General features: G+C 41.4%; 1 protein-coding gene across 7 annotated transcripts in view; it reads right to left on the bottom strand.

Moving 5' to 3' along the window:
• The window catches only part of LOC102937562 (multidrug resistance-associated protein 1), a 96,256-nt gene that overhangs the window by 15,223 nt on the left and 55,175 nt on the right, over window positions 1–25,858 (bottom strand). For 6 of the 7 annotated variants that reach the window (XM_043523452.1, XM_027820643.3, XM_037911832.2 and 3 more), the window contains 12 exons: window positions 25,009–25,236; window positions 23,949–24,126; window positions 23,061–23,222; window positions 22,084–22,176; window positions 19,667–19,870; window positions 16,633–16,779; window positions 15,861–15,948; window positions 13,400–13,469; window positions 12,061–12,187; window positions 9,025–9,201; window positions 7,135–7,302; window positions 6,178–6,355 (listed from right to left, as the gene is read on the bottom strand). In XM_043523452.1, the coding sequence (XP_043379387.1) occupies window positions 6,178–6,355; window positions 7,135–7,302; window positions 9,025–9,201; window positions 12,061–12,187; window positions 13,400–13,469; window positions 15,861–15,948; window positions 16,633–16,779; window positions 19,667–19,870; window positions 22,084–22,176; window positions 23,061–23,222; window positions 23,949–24,126; window positions 25,009–25,236 (1,820 nt within the window). Of the gene's footprint in view, window positions 1–853; window positions 1,369–6,177; window positions 6,356–7,134; window positions 7,303–9,024; window positions 9,202–12,060; window positions 12,188–13,399; window positions 13,470–15,860; window positions 15,949–16,632; window positions 16,780–19,666; window positions 19,871–22,083; window positions 22,177–23,060; window positions 23,223–23,948; window positions 24,127–25,008; window positions 25,237–25,858 lie in introns of those variants that run through there. The other variant, XM_043523453.1, reaches the window with a different exon arrangement.

Below are 25,858 nucleotides of genomic sequence, written 5' to 3' on the forward strand. Positions count from 1 at the left end.
AGCACACATCAACTTCATAGGTTTCAGAGTAACAGCCGTGTTAGTCTGTATTCGTAAAAAGAAAAGGAGTACTTGTGGCACCTTAGAGACTAACCAGTTTATTTGAGCATGAGCTTTCGTGAGCATCGTTGCATCCGATGAAGTGAGCTGTAGCTCACGAAAGCTCATGCTCAAATAAACTGGTTAGTCTCTAAGGTGCCACAAGTACTCCTTTTCTTTTTATCAACTTCATAGTACAGTACATGCTAGGGCTAATTCAGAGGATGCTCTAAGCTTTTTCTACTCTTCAAGAATTCGTGCCTTGACTATTCATAAAAAGGCAAACAGTTATTTTTATTTTAGAGCAAACCAGAAATAACACAAAAGCTTTTTCTGGATTTTTAGTGCAGAGGTAGAAGATACGTTCAGAATAACTTGGAGAATGCTGGCTTTCCTTCAGCACCCTAAAACACCACACACACTACATAGCAGGCAACAAATTTTCCAACAGGATTAATCAAGTACATGCTACTGAGGCTGAGTAACTAGAAAGGCCTTTCTATAAATCTAACATTAAGCAAAAAATAGGTGTTAAGTTCCCCCTTAATACATCTATATATATCCATTCTATTAAGAAGAGGCAGTATTGCATTTAGGCAAGTTAACCCGAAACTCTTAGAAAACCAACTCAAATTTGAAGTTTATGTAGCTTGTGAAACAGTAAAGATAAACAAGAATTAATTTCAAAGCTTTCTTTGGGATTCTTTAATGAAACTCTATGAAACAGTGTCTAGTGTGGCTATCAGCTCCTGACATTTATATTTCACCGTTTTCCACACACAAATCAAACAACTTTTTTCCCTTAAAGAAGTACCTTCTCTTAGTCTGGGCAATAATGTTTCCATGTATGCAGGGCTGTTCAGTGTTTAACCCAGAAGGAATTCTGCACACAAACATTCTTAAAGAGGCTGAATACAGCCAAAAATACTCAGTTCGTATCTATTAGGGGAAAAAAGCATTTAACAGGGAGACAATTATTTAGACCTAAAAACGTTTGTTTTGTTAAAAATGAAAATGTTAACTGTTTCCATGAACTATTTTTCTGAACAACAAACAGCCAACTCCACTGAATCGCAGCTGTTTGACTTATGGCATTCTCTACTGCGTTTGCAAATGAAACACTGACACATCGTGCTAATGCCAGAGAGTCAAAAAGCTAAACTGATCGGTGCTGTTTCATTGTCCATGATGAGTGAAGTGCAAACAGTGAATAAAACAGCATAAATGAAAACTTCACAATATTAAAACTAAGAAATTTACAAATGAAGTTATTAAAAGTGAGAAAATATATTTAGGTTTTTGGGTTTTACCCAGACAGTATTTCTTTAGGAGAACTTCAAGCATTCAAAATTCCTTTCAATTGCAAACACTGAATTTAATGGCAACCCTTCTTCCACTTTAAAAAAGCCCACAGTTCCCAAACAGCTCTTCAAAGTCAGATTTAATTTTGTACACGATAAATATTTCTGCGCATGTTGAATACAGTATTTGAGAAACAAGGAAAGCTCTCAGAAGTATAATTAATCTGGCACCATACCAGTGAGGATGCAAACTCACTAACAACTATCCTTATTTCATGTCTTAGTCCCACTGAAGAATTCTTTTTCAAATCATAAGGTTGTATAGTTAGAACACTAAACAGGCATTAGAGAAAGGAAATGAAGGAATCATTAACGCACCAATCCTGCAAACTCTCATGCATGTTAGTGGTCTCGTTTAATTCCATGTGATTACTCACATGCATAAGCATTTGCAAGATTGGGCCCTCAATTTCTGTCTTCCTGACAGGTTTGATGTTTAAGAGACAAGACCCATCTCACCCTGTCAATGGGATATTCAATAAGGATTTCCATCTTTCATATTTATTTTCCCACCCTGCCAAAAGATTAGGCTGCACTGAAATAAAGTTAAAAAACCTAACAGTAAAAGTTTAAGACTTTTTACAGTGTTTACTCTCACCAGATCTAGAAACATACCAATCTTCCTTATTGTGAAATGGACTAAGAGGGGCCATTAACATCTGGAAGGGGGTATTGTAATGAATATTTCGAGTTTAAAAGTATACACTGACTTTTCCAAAACCATGCACATCTTTTATAGCACAGTCAACTATTTCCACTATCTACATGCAGAAAAGCACCTGAGCAAACCAACACAAACCTTCTTTGTCTTCTCCTGTCTTTGGATCTGTGTTCAGGATTGGGAGGGAAGGGGGAGGGAGGGAGAGGGAGAAAGGGGGAAGAATGTGATGAAACAGTTAAAGGCTATAAAATAAGACTCAGACAAACCTTCTCCTTTCTTTGCAGCTGTATATTAATGGAAGCAAGAAGAGAATGGTAAAAAGAGTGGGATTTAAAAAAAATAAAATGATTACTTGCTATGAAAGTTTACTAAAACAGCTGCCCCGCCCTGCCCCCAACCTTTGAAAATTAGTTGCAGGCTTAGAAAGAAAAATTCAGAGTTAATGCTGGAGCCCCTCATAAATATGTTGAGATGAAAGCATGAGACATTTATGCTATTCTAAGTCAAGTTGGGTGGAAGGAACAGGTGAAGAGGTTAGACTAATGGGTAGCCCAATTACTGCACCAACAGAGAAGCAGGAAACGGTAAATTGGAAAGAAACTATGGGAGGGTGGACGGAAAGCTGTGTAAGGCTGAGACAACATTAAGACAACATGGGAGGACAGGCAGCCAAACTGAGCTTTGGAGGTGGCAGACAAGTACTAAGGCCTGGGGAGTTTAGGCCACTTATTTATATAGTGGTGACTCCTTTTTGTTAGTTTCCATAGACCTATACAGTCTGCCTATGTGACTATAGATAGAGATACACAGTAATTTGACTTTAGAAATGAAGACTTCTCATTTATATGGCCCCGTTAATTTACATTAGTCCATGTGAACTAGGTAGAGAGAGCAATACCTCCATTTTACGGACAGGGAAAAATTAAAGCAGAGATAAAGAGATTTGCCCAAAACTAAAGGACAAATAGTGATCAAACACTATGATAATACATTGCACTAGCAAACACCACAAAGGGTGCCCCATGTGCATCTGGGTCATAGTAATTAAGAAGAATTACATGCAGTGATGGCAAATCAGTGCAGCATACTAAAAATACTGGATTTCTTTCCAAAAGAAGATACCCAACACACCAGTGGGAAAAGACTTTCCAACAAAAGCAAGGGCATACTTGTCAAGCACGTTTACATGTACAAAGCCTTCAAAAAAGAAAAAAAAAACTGCCTAGGTGAGCTGACAAAAGCTAGAACCGGCAACTTACAGGAAATACCTGTTCAAATTGCAAAGTATTAAATTTTATTGAGACTACAAAAGAAAAAGACAGATTAATCCTTCTCTTTGAAGTCTGCTCATACATTGAAGTCTGTATCAGCTATCCTTTAAATAAGAGTACATCTAGCTGCTTACAAACCTAAAGTATTATTTCTTTAATTCTATACAGTGTGCAAGTTAATCATATTTCTTCTATTGTAAAGGCTTCTCTGTGGCACTTGTCCCAGTGGTAGGTGAGAACCTCACAATCTTTACTTTGCCCCACAGCTCTCCCAGCATGAGAGAATGGGAACTGAGACAGAGATTAAGTGACGTGCCCAAAATCGTACTGTGACAGGGACAGAAGACAGATCTTCACAGTCTCGGCTCAGCGCGTTAGCCAGAGGATCATACCTCCCCCAGAATGCCAGTGCCTACAAAAGGTCCAGTGGAGCTAGGGTTGCCAACTTTCTAATCGCACAAAAGTGAACACACTTGCCACGCCCCTGTCCCACTCCTTCAAGGTCCTGCCCCTTCTCTGAGGCCCCACACCCTGCTCACTCCATCCCCACTCCTTCTGTCACTCGCTCTCCCCCACCCTCACTCACTCATTCATTTTCAGTGGGCTGGGGCAGAGGAGGGGGGTGAGGGCTCCGGTTGCGGGCTCTGCGGTGGAGCCAGAAATGAGGGGTTCAAGATGCAGGAGGGGGCTCTGAGCTGGTGCAGGGGGTTGGGGTGCGGGCTCTGGGATGGGGCTGGGGATGAGGGACTTGGAGTGCAGGAAGGGGCTCTAGGCTGGGGGATGGAGCTGAGGGGTTCAGGGTGTGGGAGGGGGCTCAGGGCTGGGGCAAGAAATGAGGGGTTCAGGGTGTGGGAGGGGGCTCAGGGCTGGGGCAAGGAGTTGGAATGTGGAAGGAGAGTGTGGGATGCAAGCTCTGGGAGGGAGTTTTGGTGCAGGAGGGGGCTCAGGGCTGGGGCAAGGAGTTAGGGTATGGGACAGTTGTGGGGTGTGGGCTCTGGGCAGCACTTGACTCGGGGGGGGAGGGGGGGGCTTCCCTGGAAGCGGCGACATCCCTCTGCTCCTAGGCCTAGGGATGGCCAGGTGGCTCTGCGCAGCGTGTGCTGTCTCTGCCCACAGGTGCCACCCCCCAGTCAAGGGGAGCTGCAGAGCTGGCACACAGGGCAGGGGCAGCGTGCAGAACTCCACAGGCCATTCCTCTGCCTGGGAACCAGAAGGACACGTCACCACTTCTGGGAGGCGCGCGAAGCCAGGTAAGGAGGCTGCCAGCCCTGCCAACCAGACTTAACAGCTCGGTCAGTGGCACTGACTGAGTGGTACTGACCGGACGTTCCAATCAAAAACCGGACACCTGGCAAACCTAAATGGAGCAGATTCAACAAGCACATTCAGAAGACAAGCTCAGCTCTTCTACAACACACATTAATACATGCTCTCACCAAGGAGGCACATTCTGCTCTGCTTTCTCCAATAATCAGAGGAGTACTTGTGGCACCTTAGAGACTAACCAATTTATTTGAGCATAAGCTTTCGTGAGCTACAGCTCACTTCATCGGATGCATCCGATGAAGTGAGCTGTAGCTCACGAAAGCTTATGCTCAAATAAATTGGTTAGTCTCTAAGGTGCCACAAGTACTCCTTTTCTTTTTGCGAATACAGACTAACACGGCTGCTACTCTGAAACCAAAAATAATCAGAGGGACACTGTCATAGCTTTCTATGGGCTGGGAAGGACAGGGCCTAAATAGGGCAACTCTGCTTCCTACCTTACAGACCCTCTCACCTGATCTCACTCTCCACCCTGTTCCCTAGTCACTCTCTTTGTCAGCCTCTCTTCACCTGTCATTCCCTTCCCACTCACCTCTCCCATTGCCAGAAAGGGGATGCAAGCACTGCACTTCCCTCTCCTGGCCCATGGTAGAGGGCAGAAAACTACTCACTTCTCTCCTGGCTGAGAGAATAGGCAGCAAGTCAGTACAGCTCTACTGCTTCTCTGACAGCTTCGTTCATGTTCTGTGGTTCAGTGCACTGCTCATGTTCTACTGGTAATGTTCAGGCAGGATGAGGATTAGAGCACCAAGCACCCATGCAGGACTCCAGGTGACAGAGTGAATTACGCAAAAATCAGCAGGAGCAATCCACTTCCTGCAAAACCTGCCATTTGTGAGCATCAGCAGAAGGTGCATGCCAAAGAACACGTCCTATGTGCACACAGAGGGAATATCAGTAGAACACCAGCCGAGCACACTAAATACACTGCTTGTATTTGAGCATTAACGCAGGGAACAGAGCCAGAAAACAATCTGAGCAGGTCTTGTAAGAAATCAGACTGGGAGGCTTAGATCCTTCTTCCGAGATTTGCAGACAAGGTGCAATAGTAGAAAGATTCCCCACGTTCTCTAAGTGTGGAAGCAGCTGTGTTGTAACAAGAAGCACTGGGAAAAGAAACAGCTGCTCTTTCCTGCTCTCAGATTAAGTAAGGTCCTATTTACGTGAGGGACTCACCAGCCGTGTGGATAAGAAGTCAGAGATTCCACGACTTTTAGAAATAAAGAGGTGCCCAGCCTTAGACTGACTTCAGAGCTGTATTGGACAATCTGAAAGGATTAACGATTGGGCTTCCACAGGAGATTATTCTACAGCCCAACAGACCTCACCTGTTATGCTGAATATTGAATACCCGGTTTTCAATTCTACCAGCCAATCATGGATACCTTCATGAAACAAGGATCCCTGCCTATTTTGATCTACCATGGGGAAGGAAAGGCACTTGAGGAAGTATGCTACCACAAACCCACTAGCAAGCAGCACATCATTTTAGCTCAGTGGAGTTTCTTTGTAAACTTACCTCCATCCTCCACATCCTGGTCAGCGTTAGCATATGTACGAAGAAACTCAGCAAAGGCCCCGTCTTGCTTTAGCAGCTCTTGGTAAGATCCCATCTCAGATATTTTACCATCAGTCATCACTATAATTGTATCCATGAGAGGGAGATAACTGACCCCATGGGTTACCAAAATCCGAGTCTAGATTTAAAAATATATTATATTATATATATTTTGAGTACAAGGCTCTCTCTAAACAGTAACTAAGTGTTAAATTCTTGCAGTAAGTGACGCACATCAGATTTTAATTATGTGCATAACGACACACGCAACAGGCACATGGTAATTTTTAGAAAAAATTAGTTCTCGTTTTTTAATTGTTGTTTTCTCCAGCTGACCTACATCTTAGGCCTTTGGAGTCACTGAACTCTCTCATAATACTTTGCATGGATGCTACTGTATCTTTCATCAGAGAGGCTCAAAGCACTTAATAAACACTAAGCCCAGATTTTTAAAGCTATTGCTCTGCTCAGTATTGCAACATCTGACATAGGAGCATGTTTCTCATTTTCAAAAGTGACTTAGGCACCTAAGTTTCACTGAAAGTCACTGGGACTTAGGCATATAAGCACCTAAGTCACTTTTGAAAGTAAGGCTTAGGCATTGCAATGCTGAACTGAGTAGCACCTAAATACTTTTAAATATCTGGGCCTACATCTTCACACCTCTTCATTTTACAAATGAGTAAAGCAAGGTCCAGAGGTTTCATGTGACTTTCACAAGATCATGTAACAAGTCAGATCCAATTGGAAATAGAACTGAGGAATAAAAATGATGATAACTGGGAAGTAAAATGGATGAAGTTGTTTGAAAGGAGCTTTCTAGTTCTTGGAACCTTTTGAACCAAGCTTAAAAATCACAGAAAGAATCATTCCACAGAAAAGTCACCCCGATCCAAAGTATCATTTAAAAATACCTACTTTGTTTTTCAGGATTCCCTTTGGTCCAATAACTTTGTCAAAAATATGCTTCCCAACATGGGCATCAACAGCAGATAAAGGATCATCAAATAAATAGACATCGGTGTTACAGTAAACTGCCCGAGCAAGGCTGACTCTCTGCTTCTGTCCTCCAGAGAGATTCACACCCTGGAGAGGAAGGTAATAAAGTGCTGTTAGGTTTTATAGTAAAATACATTGTTTCAGTTTGTGAAGGAAGGTAAAAGTCATAGAAGGCTTCTGTGAAGGCATTAGAGGAGCTTCAGCTTCACGATAAACATACCAAATATTAGACATTATTTCAGTAGCTTAATAGTGTTTAAAATCGTGGGCTAATACCTCCTTTTCTGATATGTCTGGAAAATCTAGACATTAATTAACGTCTGTCCAGGCCTCTAAACACATGAAACACCATAGAGTGGCAGGGACCATATCTATCTATATGTTTCTAGAATACCTCCCACAAGAGGGAGGAAGTTCTAGATAGGGACTTTTGACACCACTGTAATACAATCATCTCTACTGCATGTCCTGTAACTCGTTACATTCACAGGAGTTCCATGAATTAAAGTGGGAGTTTTGTGAATGGAATGCACCTCCTACATTTTGCCCAGAGCTCGGAAAGCATTTTAAACATGATTGTAGTTAGTTTTCTTACTAAGATGGGAAGCCACTTCAGTGCTGTACTGATAAACGAGCATTTAGTTTCCATGATGAAAAGAGGAGTTCTTGATTGTATAGGAACTATTTCATATTACAAGTGAAAAATGGAATGCTTAATAAATATACTCTGAAAAATAACCCATTTGCAAACTCAGTTCTGTTGTTATCATGAGAGCAAGCCAAAGCACGACTAGCCCTAGGTTTTGCAAGGGCCTTATTCAGAGACAGAAGTGCAGAATTCCTGTTTAAAAATCCTCTCCTCTGTGGTCTGGCACTCTGGCTCTGCTATCTTGCAAAATTAGCAAGAGACCACCTACACTCCATAATCTGGAACTATTTGGTCAGCCCACACTGTGAGTTCTATGCACTCTCCTTAGACACTGCATACTCCCAGGATGCACCAGTGTGGGAGCGCCTTCTGTACACCTTACAAAGCATGCAGGCGCCTTCCCTCCACTGCTGTATGCTTTGCGTGGTGTGCAGGGGCTTAGGTAAGGGCTTTTCAAGGGCTCTCCTCCTGTTTCCGCATTGACAAACAGCCCAATTCACCTAGCTGCCTGCTCCTTTCAGGTGAGGGGTGGCTGTACTTGGATGAGCGCTTAGCTTAGTTTGGTTGGAAAGTGGATTTGTACGGGCACCAGGGGCCTTTGGGGCCAATGAGACAGCTGCTGGAAAGAGTCTGCCCAGTGAAACGTCAAGCTGTCTTTCTTAGCAAGTCCACAACTATGGTCACTCCAGGCCAATTGCACAGGTGGCCTCCGTCCCTGTTAACATATGTTTACACATTTTTCAACACTTAATTAAATTTGTGCTAAGGGTCAGTACTCTGAAAATCAGAACCAGTTTTCACAGGAACATGCAGCAACGAGGGTGATTTCCATACTGTTAGTCAAGGTTCAGCTCTTGGACTGCTTAATAATAATAATAATGAAAATCCTTGTAACTACATCAATCTATTAATGGGGACAGGCTCTCTTCCCCAGCTCTCCTAGCATTCTAAAAGCACCACTTTTGCTCAACCTTGAGAGAGGAAAAAAAAAACAAACCAAAAACCCGAAACCCACCTTCAGGTGGAGACCTGGTCTGGAAGATTTCTGCCCAAAAGGTTTTCAAGTTCTGTACAATTCTAAACAGGGAGTTAGAATGGAAAGTATGTGTCTTTAACTCCAATGACTGCATCCATTAGGATGCAGGGGTGTATCTCAATACCTTTTCCCCTATTTCTGTTCTGTCTCCTGAAGGAAGAATCTCTATGTCAGGTAGAAGTGCACAAGCCTCAATTACACGTTTATAGTGGCTCTCTTTCATCTCCCTCCCAAAGATAATATTGTCCTTCAGAGCTGCATTCTGTATCCAGGCTTGTTGAGGAACATAGGCAACTGAGCCCTATAAGAAACAAAAGTCAGCTATTCAGATTTCACTCTGTTTAAACATCTTAGACATACTCAAAGCACCATGCAAACAATAATCTACACTCAACACCCTTGTAAGATATGTATGAGGCCCATCGTACAATTGGGCAAACAGTGATAGTGTATGTTTTATAGTGCAGCTAGGAGTGTGCTTCCCAGTGCAGGCAAATAGATAGGCTAGCTAAGGAGAGCTAGCCTGCTAAAAGAGCATGCGGCTGTGGCAGCTTTGGTTATCCATGCCCTCTCTTCCATGTAATCATGTTACAAGTATGTTTTAGGGTATGGTCTTCAAATGGAACACGCTTCCCCCCCAACATCCACCTTGCTGAATTCTCCATCCAAACACACGTGCTCTATAGAAATAGAGAGTGCTAAAAAGTAGGGCTGTGGCGTGATTTAAAAAAATCAAAATAAAAAAAACAAGTAATTTTTTTTAAAAAAATCATGGTTAAACAATAATAGAATACCATTGATTTAAATATTTTTGGATGTTTTGTAATTTTCACTTATAACACAGACTACAGAGTGTACAGCGCTCACTTTATTTTTGGATTACAAGTATTTGCACTGTAAAAAAAACAAAATAGTATTTCAGTTCACCTCATACAAGTACTACGGTGCAATCTCGAACCTGAGAGTTGAACATAGACATGTAGAATTATGTAAAAAAACTGCATTCAAAAATAAAACAATGTAAAATTTTCGACCTTGCAAGTCCACTCAGTCCTACTTCTTGTTCAGCCAGTCACTCAGAACAAACAAGTTTGTTTACATTTGCAGGAGATAATGCTGCCCGCTTCATATTTACAATGTCACCTGAAAGCGAGAACCGGTGTTCTAATGGCACTTTTGTACCTGGTGTCGCAAGATATTTATGTGCCAGATGCTCTGAAGATTCGTATGTCCCTTCACGCTTCAACCACCATTCCAGAGAACATGCGTCTATGCTGATGACAGGTTCTGCTTGATGACTATCCAAAGCAGTGCAGACCGACGCATGTTAATTTTCATTATCTGAGTCAGATGCCACCAGCAGAAGGTTGATTTTCTTTTTTGGTGGTTCGGGTTCTGTAGTTTCCGCATTCCTCTTTTAAGGCTTCTGAAAGCATGCTCCACACCTCATCCCTCTCAGATTTTGACAGCCCTTCAACTTCTTAAACCTTAGGTCAAGTGCTGTAGCTGTCTTTAGAAATCTCACACTGGTACCTTCTTTGCATTTTGTCAAATCTGCAGTGAAAGTGTTCTTAACATAAACAATATGTGCTGGGTCATCATCCGAGTCTGCTATAACATGAAATATATGGCAGAATGTGGGTAAAGCAGAGGACATACAATTCTCCCCAAGGAGTTCAGTTTCAAATTTAAATTAATTCATTTTTTTTTTTAAAATGATCATCATCAGCATGGAAGTATTTCTTCTGGAATGGTGGCCAGAGCATGAAGGGGAATACAAATGTTTAGCATATCTGGCATGTAAATACCTTGCAACGCTGGCTACAAAAGTGCCTTGCAAATGCCTGTTCTCACTTTCTGGTGACACTGTAAATAAGGAGAGGGCAGCATTATGTCCTGTAAATGTAAACAAACTTGTTTGTCTTAGCAATTGGCTGAACAAGGAGGAGGACTGAGTGGACTTATAGGCTCTGAAGTTTTACATTGTTTTAGTTTTTAGTTTACATTGTTGCAGTTATGTAATGAACAAAATCTACATTTGTAAATTGCACTTCCACGACAGAGATTGCACTACACTACTTGTACGAGATGAATTTTGATTTAGTTGGGGTTAGTCCTGCTTTGAGCAGGGGTTGGACTAGACCTCCAGAGGTCTCTTCCAACCCTAATCGCCTGTGATTCTATGAATTGAAAAATACTATTTCTTTTGTTTATCATTTTACAGTGCAAATATTTGTAATCAAAAATATACACTTTGATTTCAATTACAACACAGAATACAATATATATGAAAATGTAGAAGAACATCCAAAATATTTAATAAATTTCAATTGGTATTCTATTGTTTAACTGTGTGATTAAAACTGCGATTAATCGTGCTTAATTTTTTTTGAGTTAATCATGTGAGTTAACTGCAATTAATCGACAGCCCTACTAAAAAGACAGTCAGGCTCATATATCTCGACTAAGAATGCTTCAGAAATGCATGTGTCACTGCTGAATTATTAAATGAAAGATTGGAGTATTTCTCCCCATCACATACAACAGGCTGTAAGGAAAAAGATGGCTTGTATTGAATATATTTTGTTAAAAAAAGGGGAGAAGGGGAGAGAGGGGAATGGGGGTTGCAACATGAGAATTCATGTCTTGTCCACTTTGTTTTTCCAGGAAGATTCAAAGGATGACAGAATTAATAAGACTATATCATAGGCACAAAGGAAATGAAAGTCAAAAAAAATTAAGAGGGGAAGTGATTTTTTTCAGATAATTTAAGAACTTTGGATTTTTCAACTGAAATCTGTATTAAGAACAAATTTACAGCTGAAAAAAAAGGTCTTTGTAAGAGATTCAGCCCTGCCCTCTCCCTTTCAGTTTAGGGCTGAGTGTGCTTCCAAATCATTTCTCTAGGTCCTCCACAAAGACCCCCTGCAAAAACAGGAACAAGGTTTTATATTCCTGATATTTCTATGATAAAAACAAAATGTTAAATACTATGCACACTTTCAGGCCTCTATGTACATCATAATGCAGCACAAGCACAATTCCTCCCCCCACACCCATAAAAAAAACTTGTTAATTTGAGAGGCTCCCCCCCCAAGCTATGGAAGTATCATCACTTCAGAAGTGCCCACAAATAGAACTGTTATCCAGACATTCCTACCTTGACAGCCACATATCCTTCCCTCTTGTCCATCTCTCCTAGAAGGGCAGACAACAATGAAGACTTTCCACAGCCAACCTGTCCAACAATGGCAATCAGGGAGCCTTCAGGGACAGTGAAACTAATGCTGAAATAAATCACACACAGTTCAGCCTCCCTTGGTACAATACCACACACAAATAATGGTGAGCATTTTACTGTAGTATCAAATACAGAGAAACACCAGATACAATCAGAACACCCGCTCTATAGCTGCTGACAATTGCAACAGTTCATTGATTCTTTAACAAGAACGTGAGTCTGAGAATTCAACCTTCTATATGCAGAATGTGCCCAGCTCTGCTTATACATAAACAATCATATAGTCTCAGTATGTGATCAGTCCTCCAAAAAGCAGCTGCCAAGACCATCCTTCTTGCCGACCAGTCTGATACTCTCACCCTTTCTTGAAACTCTCTGCACCAGCTTTGCCTCATATTGTCTATACAGCACTATAAATATGCATGGTGTTTTATAAACACCAGACAATGTCTGTGTCCTAGAAAATATATGATAAAGAACAAGGGTAATTAAGGGAGAGGATAGGGAGAAGGGAAGGCTTCCAGCAGTAACATCCTGCAGGTGCATTGGTTAGCACAGTGTGCATCCTGAGGATTTTGTAAAGTTCCTCTCCTACCCATCCCCAGTACTCGAAAGAAGAGGGCTATAGATAAAATGTTTAAGGGGGAGACTTGGAGGATAGGGTGGAAGCATGGCAGGGAAGCGGATATAGGTGTAAGGAGCCCCATGGTTGAAGTCATAAAACAAGAAGGGCTGGTTAGTTGTGCAGCTTGTACTAATTACAAACCATTCTCATCATTTTGAGCCTCCGGAGAACTCTGCTCCTACCTCCATCTTCTCTTATTCTCTTCCTCTACCCTAGCCCTGCACATACTCTACACCAGATTTTCTCCTGGCTATTCCTTTTGACTCCTTACCCCACTAATAACTTGGTCTTCTTTCATACCAACCTGTATGCTTGAAAGAGACTCCTAATTAATTAGAGGATGCAAAAGCTCCATTCCCATTCAACAGTCTCTCTCTCCTCGCGCCCGCCCCAACCCCCACTCCAAACCCACACACCTTATAAAGCATGAAACATCCTATCTATGTCTAAGTGAAATGGGTTTGTATTGCTGTTCCTTCAAGGTTGTAAACTCTTTGGAGCACAGAGTTACCCTTTTAGCAGAGCTTATTTATTGTGCAGTGATGCACACACTTCAAGCTCTACAGAAACAATTAAAGTGATAAAGATTTAGTGCAATTATAAGCCAGAACTAATTAGGATACCAATTCTTACTCGTTCAGTGAGGGAGGATCATTTCTTGACCAACTAAATGTTGCATTCTTCACAATAATGCTTCCTTCAGCTAGCAAATAATGAAAAAAAAATTATGTTTAGATGCAGGCCAATAAGGAAACAGTTGTATGATGTACACTGCACTGTGCCATGGGAAGTAAATCCAGACACACACACACACACACACACACACAGAGAGGCAGGTCCAATGCTATTTTAGGAACAGAACTCCAGCACTCTGTTTTCGTTAATAGCTCACGCTCCATTTTTGACTGATTCTACAAACAGGGCTAGGGTTTTCAAGTTACAATCATTTGCTGGCCATAGTACAGGTATGGCAAGAAAAGCAAGAATATCAAAATACTACCTTGATACTCAACTGACAGGACTTTGAATACACACAGGGTGTCAAGCTGCTTCCTTTTCCAAGAAATTAGATTTTACTATTTACTCCTTTTAGCACTGTAAAGCCAACAAAGAATCCAGTTGAGGAAGCTGGATTCTATTCGGATATACAATTCAAAGGAAGCACTAAAGGCTGAGTTAACAAAACTGACATTAGAAAAAGCAGCCCTAACTTTTAAACGGAGCAATTTTTCTGTTCCTACAATGCCACATTGCACATTTACTTTTCAGACTTTAGAGCAGTGGTCACCGACTGGTCGATCCTGGGGACTCTCCCAGTTGATCGCAATCTACGGCGGTGCAACTAAGGCAGGTTCCCTATCTGCCCTGGCCCGACGCTGCTCCCGGAAGCGGCCACCGCAGCCTCGTGGCATCTTAGCATGCTGCTTCTGCCTGCAAGCACCGCCCTCTGCAGCTCCCATTGGCAGGGAACAGGGAACTGTGGCCAATGGGAGCTAAGGGGCCTGAGGTAAGTGCTGCTCAGCGAGAGGCTGCATCCCAACCCCCACCCCCCTCCCAGAGCCAGCACCTCAAACCCCCTCCTGCACCCCAATCCCCTGCCCCAGCCCTGAGCCCTCTCCCAGAGCCAGAACCCCATACCACCTCCTCCGCCCCAACCCCTTGCCCCAGCCATGAACTGCCCCCCCGCCCAAGCCAACACCCCGCACCCCCACCCTATCCCAACACTCTGCCCCAGCTCGGAGCCCCCTCCTGTACCCAAACTCCCTCACAGAGCTTGCACCCAAACCCCTACGCCAGGCTCAGCCTGGAGCCCCCTCTCACAAAGCATACCCCTTGGCCCCAGCCTGGTGAAAGTGAGTGAAGGTGGGGGAGAGCGAGCGACGGGGAGGGTGTGTGTGGAGTGAGTCGGGCAGGGGCTCAGGGAAGGGTGGGGTAGATCCTGGGTTGCCCTTAAATTCAAAAAGCGATCTTGGGTGTAAAAAGGTTGGACACGACTGCTTTAGAGGGACACACTTTCATATCCACCAATCCTAGCACAGCAGAAAAAAAATTGAGATGTTACTATTTATTCCTTTTAGCACTGTAAAGCCAACAAAGAATCCAGTTGAGGAAGCTGGATTCTATTCGGACATGTGATTCAACTGAAAAAAGGAAGAAGGCAGACAATAAGGGTCATGGTTTTCCTGTCAGCAGAGTTTCATGCTAAGTGGATTTAGTAATGGAGAACCCACCTGAATACATCCATAGAGAGAGAGAAAACATGAATGAGAGAATATTGTATTACCTTTATAGAAAGGATGGCTAGGGAATCACTTATCAGGGTTTAAACCAGCTATAAGAGCAGCGCATTTTACAACATGGGGTATTAAGATTCTACAAAACCCTACAGTTCTATGACAAATCCACAGAGACATAAATTTATATTGCAGCAGCACCTAAAGATCACCACCAGGTAGGGCCCTGCCGTGCTAGATACTGTACAAACATAATGAATAACTGTCCCTGCATAGAATGGGAGACGGGAGGAGTGTAGTAGTATTGTGTGTATTTAAGCAGAGTTGGATGACTACATGCAATTCCATAAATGAAGAGAGGTATGTGTCACTATGCTGGGGGAGACACTTACTCTTTCTCAGTGGAGTTTAGATGCTCTCCACAAAAGTGACTAGGGGTTTTCTATATAGGAATGCTTTTGCCATCTTCTGACCTACACCGACTGCTAAATGAAAATTACTTTTCTGCAAGGTGCCCACTGTGTCCATTTAAAGCTGGTTAATTTAGTAAGTTATTTTACAATAACCCTCCTTGTTTCTTACTGACACTGGACATGAGTATTTTATACTACGGACAAGAAGGAAGAAAAGAAAAAAAAACTCGTAGAAATTGCACAAAAAATTGAATTGAAAAACCCACAGATCTCTCTTGCCAGATACATAACTCCCACAAATTGCAAAAAATTATTTTAAAAGGCCCACAAAGACACTTCAGAACCCTCCCAAAACATGCTCTATTGGGCTCCAGTACTTGTAGTTCATAGCACTGGAAATTAGCACAAACTACGAGCAAATAAAAACTATACAAAATAAGGACTTACCATCTTTGATAGAACCTCTGATTATGCTATCTGGCTCTAACTCTTCATGCGAGAGAAATAACCTGAGACGCTTTAAGGAAACACTTGCCTAGACATGAAACAATTGAAAAACTATTTTACACACAGCTTATAAAAAATACGGTTTCATTTTGCTTTTTTAACTATATGTTAAATCCAATATATTCCTCCTACTATAGCCACCACAAGCCACTTCACCCACCCCCTCCTCAGACTGGAAAAAACAGACATGCGTTTATTTGTACTGCAGTAACACCCAGAGGGCACAACTAGGATTGGGTTCTGATTGTGCTAGGCACTGTACAAAGGGTACACCTATGCTACAGAGGTTATACCAACATGCCTATGTTAACACAGCTACGCTGGCATAGCCTCCAGTACAGATGCAGCCTACACCTGGGAAGGAGTTTTTCTGTCAGTGTAGTAACATCCCCTCTTTGAACAACATTGGCTACCTTGATGGAAGCACTTCCATCAACGTAGCTATGCCTCCACCGGGGGTTATGTTGGTCAGGAGAGCTATGCCAACATAGCTATGTCAATGTAACTTTCAAGTGTAGATCAAGCCAAAACGCACAGGAAAATAAGAGACCCAAAACCTTTACCTTTTAAGGTGACTGCATTTCAGTGGTGGGTAGAGACTTCTATATGCACATAGGACTGTAAGGCTTTAAAGCATTCACAGACCTCAAAAAAGCCACTATATATAGATATATCACTTCGAGTTAACCAGTCACTAATATTAAAATCTTACTTGTACCATGCTGCTGATGACCATAGGAAGAATATTCAGTGGGAACCTGAGGATGTTGAATAAGGCTAAGGAAACAAAAGCTTTCTGAGCATCCAAGACATTGTTCTTATCTACCAGTACATAAACAGCAAAGGTGGATAAAGCAACCTAAAAACAAAGACAGAATAATCACGGTTTGTATTCTTTTCTCTCACATTTTTAAATTCAAATACAATGTCTTCTCTTATAACTAGAGCCATATTTACACACTGAAAGGCAATTAAACAAAAACTCATTCTTAAGAACAAGAAAATAATCAGAATAAGCCTTTGCAAAACAAGTATTGGGTATTAACTGTTTTGTTATTCAACAGCTGCTGGCTTCTCTTGGAAAACTGAGAAAGTGTCTCTCTCTTTACAGAACAAAGATGAGACGAGGAAAAGGAGAAAAAAGTATGCTGATTAACTCAGGTGTACCAGGTTGCGTGTTTATTTTTTGCTTTCTCTGCCTTCTAATCTCCCCTTTTCCCTCTGCTAGTTACAATCACTGCACTCTACCACACTTCTGAACAGCTCTGAAGGTGGGCGCACAGCTAATGTAACTAACAAGATTTAGATCTTGCCCACACTACATTTTGTAGATGGCTACCAACAAGCCTGGTTTTCACAAGCATAGCTTCCATAACTGGGGGTAGAAGAATCATTTAAAAAATGCGTTCTTAAGCATACTAGAAAATAAAACTCTACGGTATCCCACCCAGTTCAGGAAGAGAATCACTGCACACGTAGGTGCTGGAACTAGGGGTGCTAAGGGTGCTGCCACACCCTCTGGCTTGAAGTAGTTTCCATCATATACAGAGTTTGCCATTTGGTTCAATGGCTCTCAGCACCCCCACTATACCAATTGTTCCAGCATCCGTGTGTGTACTTAAAGAAACTATATGCTTGACTATGTCATCAACCACATTTAAACATATAGTGTGGCTAAGGCATTATGTACTGACAAAGAAAACAGTAAGATAACAAAGACCGGCACAAAGCCAAGTATGGCTGCTCCGAAAATTCCTCCCTTAAGACTGCTCAGCTCACCTTTTAGCTCCTCTTCTCCCTGACAGCCACTCCCACATGCCTTATACCAAGGCAGTATAATAAATCATGTACCTCAATACATCAGCAGGACTCAATAACGCTTTCCCAGCAAAATCATCACCTGCTATCCAGTTTGAGACATCAAAGTGCCAACAATGTTACATTTAGTTAGAAAGACTAAACCCCACTTTATTTACCTAATGCACAGTGAATAGACTGGTTTTAATTCTGCATGAGGTCTATTTAAAAACTTATGTAAAAACCTATTTAACTGCTATGAAGGCCTGTACTGTTTTTCTTATGCCTGCTGACTCAACTGTGCATGGTAAGGTAGCTTGTTTATATGTTCGTTTATTCAGACAGATTACCACAGAGAAAAAAGCCCTCCTGTAGAGAGAACTAAAAACAAAGAAGGGTCCAAACAATAACTTTAAAGGCAGAATGTTTGCCCACTCCTATGTTACTGGAATCTATGCTAAAATACACTGTTATAAGCACACACTGCCATAAAAAGATACAATGAAGTGACCAGTTTCATGAAACTGATACTGAACAATTTTATAAAGATCCCTGGATAGAAGAGCAACAAAGCAGGGCAAAAAAAAAAAAGGGTGTGTGGGAAAGAAATGAACCAATTTGAAAATCCTATAGTTCTTCATAAGTTGGTATCCTGACTGATAAAAACCGGGCAAAGAGAAAGTTATAAAATATCCCCTCCTTCAGAGTCCAATCCTGCTCTTGTAGAAGCCTAGTGACACCACTCCCTTTAACTTCTATGCAAACAGGCCCATTGACAAACACTCATAACACACTGACGTTTATGTAGTTGGGTACGGAAATTAATCTTCTTGGCTTCAACAGAGATAAATTGAAATAAGGAAAGTCCCTCTACGGAGCTGTATTTAGGAACCTAGTAAATCAACTTTTAAAAATAGCCATCTCAGCCTTCTTTTAGAAAAACATTCACTAAAGAATGCTTCTGACTTCTCCCATGCAGGATGCTGCTTCTTCTGCCTTTTATCATACCTATAATGTCATGTAAACATGAACAGCACTTAGAGGGAAGGAATCCATGAGTGGAAAGAACACTTAAACACCTTCAAATGGAACATACATATTTTACCCTAATGTAGGCATGGTTTGTTTGCTTCTGCCAGATGAGAGCAACTGCCCTTTGTTCCATCAGGGCCACAAGAAATTTTAATACTATTTGTTTCCTCTCTTCCACTTCCGTGCAAATTCAAACTAGTCACAAATAGTCAGAGACAATATTTAAATTTGGAACAAAACCTTTTTAAAAGTTAGAATGATCCCAGGCTACAGAACAGCTCTCTCCGGCCAAATCAGCTTTACCAGAGTGGGTGGGAAAAAAGAGGCATCCACACACATCTATGTAGGACTAATATGTGGTGTGGTTGGAGATGCAGAATATTCATTTTGATCAAGGCTCTCACCTGGGAATCTGTGTAGCATGCACTTCTATAATATAATTTTTTTCCAGAAAAATTACGAAGTATAAATGTTAATGTAAAGGGAGGTCCTAAGAGGCGCTACCTAGATAATCTATATATAATAACCTCCTCCTGGAGGGCATTTTGTTCTGGTTTGTGACCAAATTACTATTATTACTATTTACTCCTTTTAAGTTTCAACAACATTTGTAGTACTGGTGAATATGAAAGCCCAAGAATGAACCAAGTCACTGCCTATCAGGAAACGTTTAACTTGGAGGAGATTGTTAATATTAAAAAAAAGACAAAAGTGTAGAGAAATACCTTTTCTGAAAGTGCTGAAAAGCTGACTGTTGAACTGCATGTTGCTGTGGATAGAGTTCTGTTTACAAGACTGAGTTCTCTGAATAGTGAAAGACCAGTACAGTAACTAATAGGAAAGCAGGACTTTGCTCTCACTATTTCTTTGGGCTTCTACCACCCAGAAAAGCACAACTTCAAACCTGATTTACTTACCAAAAAAGGAGCGCACACCCAAGTGAACGTAGCTGCTGCTGCAAGGTAAGCAGACTTTTTAAGCACTTTCAGCTCTTCCTGTCTGATCCCCAATACTTTTTCTTTGAAGGCTAATTCCCAAGCATAAAGTTTCAGCACTTTAATTCCATTGAGAATTTCATTCATCAGCTTAATTCTGTTGTCTTTACTCTTCATATGGGCTACCTAAAATCCCATTACAAAGAAACAAGTCATTAGCATAGCACAATACTTGGCATGTCTACAAAGCCATTTGAATAAACCAATTTAGCCCATACAAATTTCTTAACTGTATATTTTATGTTGAAGTATACCTAATTATTATGGGGAAAGACCACTGACAAATGCAAGTGAACAACAAAAGTGCCACCTTACCACCAAACACAGAATTGCAGAATTAAACAAACATTTTAACTAATTAGGGGTGGTTTTGGGGAAAGGCAAAAAACAATTTCACAAAAATAAAGCTGTAGGTATCTTTGTAGAATTCAGGAACTCAATGGTCTCTACTGGCCTTAAAAAGTCTGACTTTATGTACAAAATGCAGTTTTAAAAAGTAACTCCATTATACCCTTGAGCTTCACTGATGTACGATTTGTATCTAACCCTCGGCCACCCCACACACTTTTCATTCTGTTCAGACTCCTGTTGGCTATGAGCCAACAGGTGATATGTCTTCCAATCAGCAGCGGAAACAAAACTACCTTCCCTTCTTGTTACTTAACTTTGAGCATTTTTCCCCCCACTACACCATTTATATGTTCACTTCAGAAGCCTCCTTCCTCCTAGAGGCCTTTCCAAATTAAGGAAAAGAACCTTTGAAAAGATGTACAGTTCTAGGCATGGATGGAATGTGATTCAGCATAAAACAGTCAGGAATACTGAGTTCTAATCTCAGCTCCGCCACCTGCTCACACTATGTCACCTTGGGCCAGTCACATATCACAACTGTGTCTTATTTATAAGTACATTATGCAGGTACTACCTTCATCATAAAGGACAACTTACAACGGGGAAAATACCTACCTACTATTCCTCAAAGGAACGTTGGGAAGCTTCATCAGTGAAATGTGGCACTTGAAGAGGCTTGGATGAATGCACTATGCAAGTGCAAAATTCAAAGGAGTTTCACTTTATTTGGGTGGCAGCAGGGTCATATGATTCAATGCAATGATCTCCATTAAGGGTCAACATTTACCCACAGTAACCAGACTGATACCTGGGAAATCTCAGCTATTTTGTATTCTGGGCTTAAATTTTCAAACTATAGTTCACAGAAAAAAAATGACCATATTTAAATGGATTTGTGTTCTTTGTCCTGATTAGTTTGAAAACCAAAACTGAGTGTCAAGAAGTATTCTAAGGTTTGTTAATGGATTGACATTAACATAAGAAGAGTAGTCTACTGGAATGCTGTTAAACTTAACTTTGGGATGCTTGTAGGTAACCCAAATTCAGTAACACACTTGATCCAAACACTCTGTTATATCAAAATAATTATATCAAATTAATCTCACCACAGGGGGCAGTATCTTAAAAATCCTCTTCTAACAAGTTTAATTGCCTATCACAGAAATCTGTGTCAGAGTCCATACAACAAAGCTGTCAAGCAGAGGTGCTGGCACTAGGGGTGCTATTGCACCCCCTGGCTTGAAGTGATTTCCGTTATATACAGGGTTTACAGTTTGGTTCGATGGCTCTCAGCAACACACTATACAAACTGTTCCAGCTCCCCTGTTGTCAAGCAATCGGTTTTGTAACAAAATGTGTTTATCAGTAGGGGAAGTGACTTCTGGGTGTGAGTGTGGTTTTAGAAGTAAAGGGACTGCTAACACTGAAAATGAAAGCCATCTATGGACAGAAAAAAACCAGAACAGACCCACACAGTGACAAAGAGAAAACTGTTTATAAGCATCATCCTGGAAATGTAAATATTTCACACATAAAATGGACTACCGTTTACTACATATTGAACCAAGTTCTCACTTCATTTCTTAGAACAGTCAGCTGAAGGCCAGTTAAAATGTGTGCTGTTAAGTGTTTAATCCATCATCTCAGGCATTCCGTTGAGTTGGATAACGGTACCTTACCACTGTATCGGAAGTTACTGCATTTTATATGTGACTTCAAAAAAAACAAAAAAACAAAAAAACCCCCACTGCAACATAACATTGCATGACATCGGTGCATTTTTACTTCGGAAGTGTTTTATGCATTAGCTTTGCTAGTCACTGGTGGGAAGGCTACTGTCAGGCAGCGCATGCCCATTATAAAAGACACCCTGGCAAGCAGAACAAGAATTTGAATAGTAAGCTTTCAAGAATCGAACGGGTCACATAGAATAGTAAAATAGTAACATGTCTTAAAGCATATACACATACAAACATGAAGTGTCATACCTGATATGTTTTTGTCTTCATTGCCATAACAGCATTTACTGGAACCAAAAGAATCATGACTGCCACACCTGCTAGGACAGAAGGACCTAAATTCTAAGAGGAAAAAATATACACACACTAGTTATTTAGAAAATGTTAGAATACACCTTTAAAGATCTTATATCAAAGCATTCTACATAGCATAAACCCCATGTGTACATATAATTTTTCTGTATTTTTCTATCCCTTTCCTCCCTCCTTTTTTGACTAAGGACATATGCAGATAATTATGATCTTTGCTTCTTCAAAGCTAAAATGCAAGGTCCTTCCCCATATGCCTCTCAATTTTTTGTTGGGGCTATTCTTTCAAGGTAGAATATAGGGGGATGAGTTTCTAAGATCCTGCCTTAACTTCCTGGCTGTAAGCAGAACTGGGGCTGCACTTCTGATAAGTGCCTGGACTAGAAACAGCAGGCATTATCCCAGCATGATGGGTGTTGGGATGATGAATCAAATGAAGAGATCCTTCATCTGCCCACTTCTCCACCAAGTGACACAGGGTAAGCAGAGTCCCAACAGTTAACTGGGTGCTCTGGAAGCACAGGACGCCTAAATTCACACGGCACATGAAAGGGTTGCCAAGCTGGCCAGCTACTGGGGCTCAAGATTGCTGAGTGAAGGAAGGGCTGTTGACAGGACACTCACTTTCTACACAGGGAATGGGTAAGAGAAGCCTTTGTCCCAGCATGGTACTTGAGGAGGCTTGGGCTAGATTTGCAATTGAGAGCCCTCTGCCTCCTCTCTTCCTTCACAGTGGCAGCATATAGCACTAAGTGGTTCTCCATGCAGTAGCACATTCTCACTCTCTCCTGCTCTACACCCTCCAATGGTCTGACATTACCTATCTATAGTCTTGAACTTCAGAGGAAAACACCTGGCCACTAGTTGCTTTCACCTACCATAATTAAACAGGAAAACAAGAAGCATGACATAATTACCTGCCATAATAAATACAATGCTAATATAACTTGCAGAGGTGCAGACCAAATCATGTTTATATAGGTAGTCAAGTCCATGAACCTCTGAGCATCCACAGACATTAGATTTACAATTTCCCCAACAGTAGAGGTCTTTCTTGCAGAATTTGTGATAACCAACGCCTGTGTGTAGATAAAAAGGAAGACATTGAATATAGTTGGCAAAACAGCTTCTATTTGCCTTTATTAAATACTACAACATGAACAGTTTTTCCTGGAGTTTAATTTGTGGTCACAGGCAATGCTTCTCTCGCGTACAGTACTAATTTTTTCCCCTGCATGTCTAAAAAGCACTGTATACTGAATACGCAGCTTTAATCAGGGTTAAACATATGAGCAAACTGTTTCTGTTTGGGGTTTGTTTGGTTTTAGTGTCAGGGGTTGAGTGCTGGTTTCTTGTCATATGCTTTCCTGCCTCACCTCCTGCAGAGCAGCTAGTCTAAAGCTTTTTTAAATAGCTCCAGGTTGTTTCAGGCTGAGACTGTGCATACTGGTGCCTGCTTGGTTGCTAATAATCCTCTCATTATACTGACCTCTGTCCCATTTCTGTGCAGATGGAAGTTTAGTTCCCATTCCAAGGTAAGATGTGAAACAGGCTGGGGTTTTGTTTTACATGATCAATAAAAGCAGCTTCTTAACTGAAAGTATCTTTAATTTACAGCTGTGGGCTGAAGGAGGTCTCTTACATTCTGTTTACCATTAGATACTAGCCTGTGCAAAGCGTTCCAACTCATTAAAATTATGTAATTTACTCAAATTCATCATTAAGATTTTATTGCAGCTCCCCCGACCCAATTTTCAGAGGTGCCGTTACTCTGGTGAAGATGTAACGTTTAAAAACATGCATACCTTGCGATAGACTGCACCAATGACAGCTGTTTTAAGCCTCATTCCCGTAACAAAGCAAATATGGAAGTACTGGTGGAGGATCAGAGTCTGCAGACAGGCACATGCAAACAGAAGCCCTGTGTACAGATAGCCTTGCCAATTTGGGGCATCTTTATTGTTCACAAAATTAATTAACAACCTGCGAAGAGAGGATTTGGCGAGGTTAATACACAGTGTCAGAGCTTATCAAATTTCCAGACAATGACTAGATTATTCCAGACATGATATCCCAACAACTGCACCAAACTGGCCAATAGCGAACACTAGGGTGTGGCCTCAGTCAAGTCACAAGATTTTTACCCAGACTTTGTAACTGAGACGTCCCCCAAATTCCCCCATCACACACCACCTTCCTATCCCACCACCCATTCCCAAGTGTCCCAAGCTATAATCTGGGAGATTCAATTACCAAACCTTCTTGGAAACTTCTAATATAGGTCTTCTTGGATGCACTGACAGAAGTGATCACTAGTAAGGTGCATGGCTATCTCAAAAAAGATAATGAGCACAATATATTGCATAGGCTCTGCACTGACTCAGAGCTACTGCCACAGGATTGTTTCATCACCATCCAAACTAAAGGTACATCATTTCCACTTAGCGTTCCACTTCTTCCCTTTTATTATACCAGCACACCTTTCCCCCTCACCCTTCCATGGCTTCAGCTACAGATTTTAAGGGTTACTTTTTGCTTCAGGAGCCTTTAGACTTTCTCTGTGATCCCATGAACTGTCATAGATTAACATTAGCTTAGATGAAGCTGCATTCCTCCTGCATCTGAACTTCCATTGTCAGAAAGGTCACTCTCAGAGTATCAGAAGGGAATTGGAATGCTAGATCCCATATTGGAAACCAGTGAAGCAAAGTCATTTGCATGGAAACTCTAGTGCAAAAGGAAGCAACTTGTCAGCTGTCGCAGCTAAAGGTAGAGTAGCCTGATAATAGCAAGAAGGAATCAAAGAGATCTACCTAGGTACTTGGTAAACAGAGAAACTGAACAAAGCATTAAAGGAAGTCTTACTTTAAGATTTCCGGGCCAGAAAACATCATAAGATCATGACAGGCTTTAAACAGGAAGCTCATGAGGAAGTATGGTCCAAAGGTTTTATACAACACCTTCAACAAAGAAGGTGCAGAATTCCTTTGAGATGGTTTTACAATCAAAGCTTCAACTTCTTCTGTCACATCGCCATCTGAGTTGCTTGATTTCATTTGCTTTTTGGGTGAATACACCATTTTTATGGGTTGCCTACAATAATAATAATTAATAATAATAAAGAAACATTTCTTTAAATCATTAGGACATTCTATTGAATCGCACTGACAACTATTTAAAATGAATGAAGGTGACTTCTGTAAAATTGAACAAAAGAATGCAGAGTCTTAAAATGAGAAGTCTACTCCAGTGGCCAAGAAAAACTAGCTTAGGATATGTCTACACTTACTGTGATGTCCAGAGTGCAAACACTGCAAGCCCAGCTAGTGCAAGTTTAAATAGCAATGTAGTCGGTGAGGTGCACTTAGATGGGTACGGTACAGTAGAGTGCCCTACACGGCTGAATCCCAGGGTATATACCCTACCCAGACTCTCTACTTGCCCAAGCCATGCCTCCCACGTCTAACATTTTAATTTTTAGCAGTGCAGTGTCCTCTTGCTGGAGCCTCTCTCACTGCAGTGAACAACTCCAGCAGTAGGGAAAGGCTCTGGCAGGGGAGACAGCAGGGAAAGGCTCCAGCAGCAGGGAGGTAAGCAGGGAAACACTCTGGCAGCTCACCGCAGCTGGAGCCTTTCCACTGCAGCGTGTAACTATGCATGTAGTGCATGTACTCTACACGTCACCATGAGCGTAGACATAGCCTTAGATACTCGC

The sequence above is a fragment of the Chelonia mydas genome, chromosome 10 (genome assembly GCF_015237465.2).
Source record: "Chelonia mydas isolate rCheMyd1 chromosome 10, rCheMyd1.pri.v2, whole genome shotgun sequence".
NCBI lineage: Eukaryota > Metazoa > Chordata > Testudines > Cheloniidae > Chelonia > Chelonia mydas.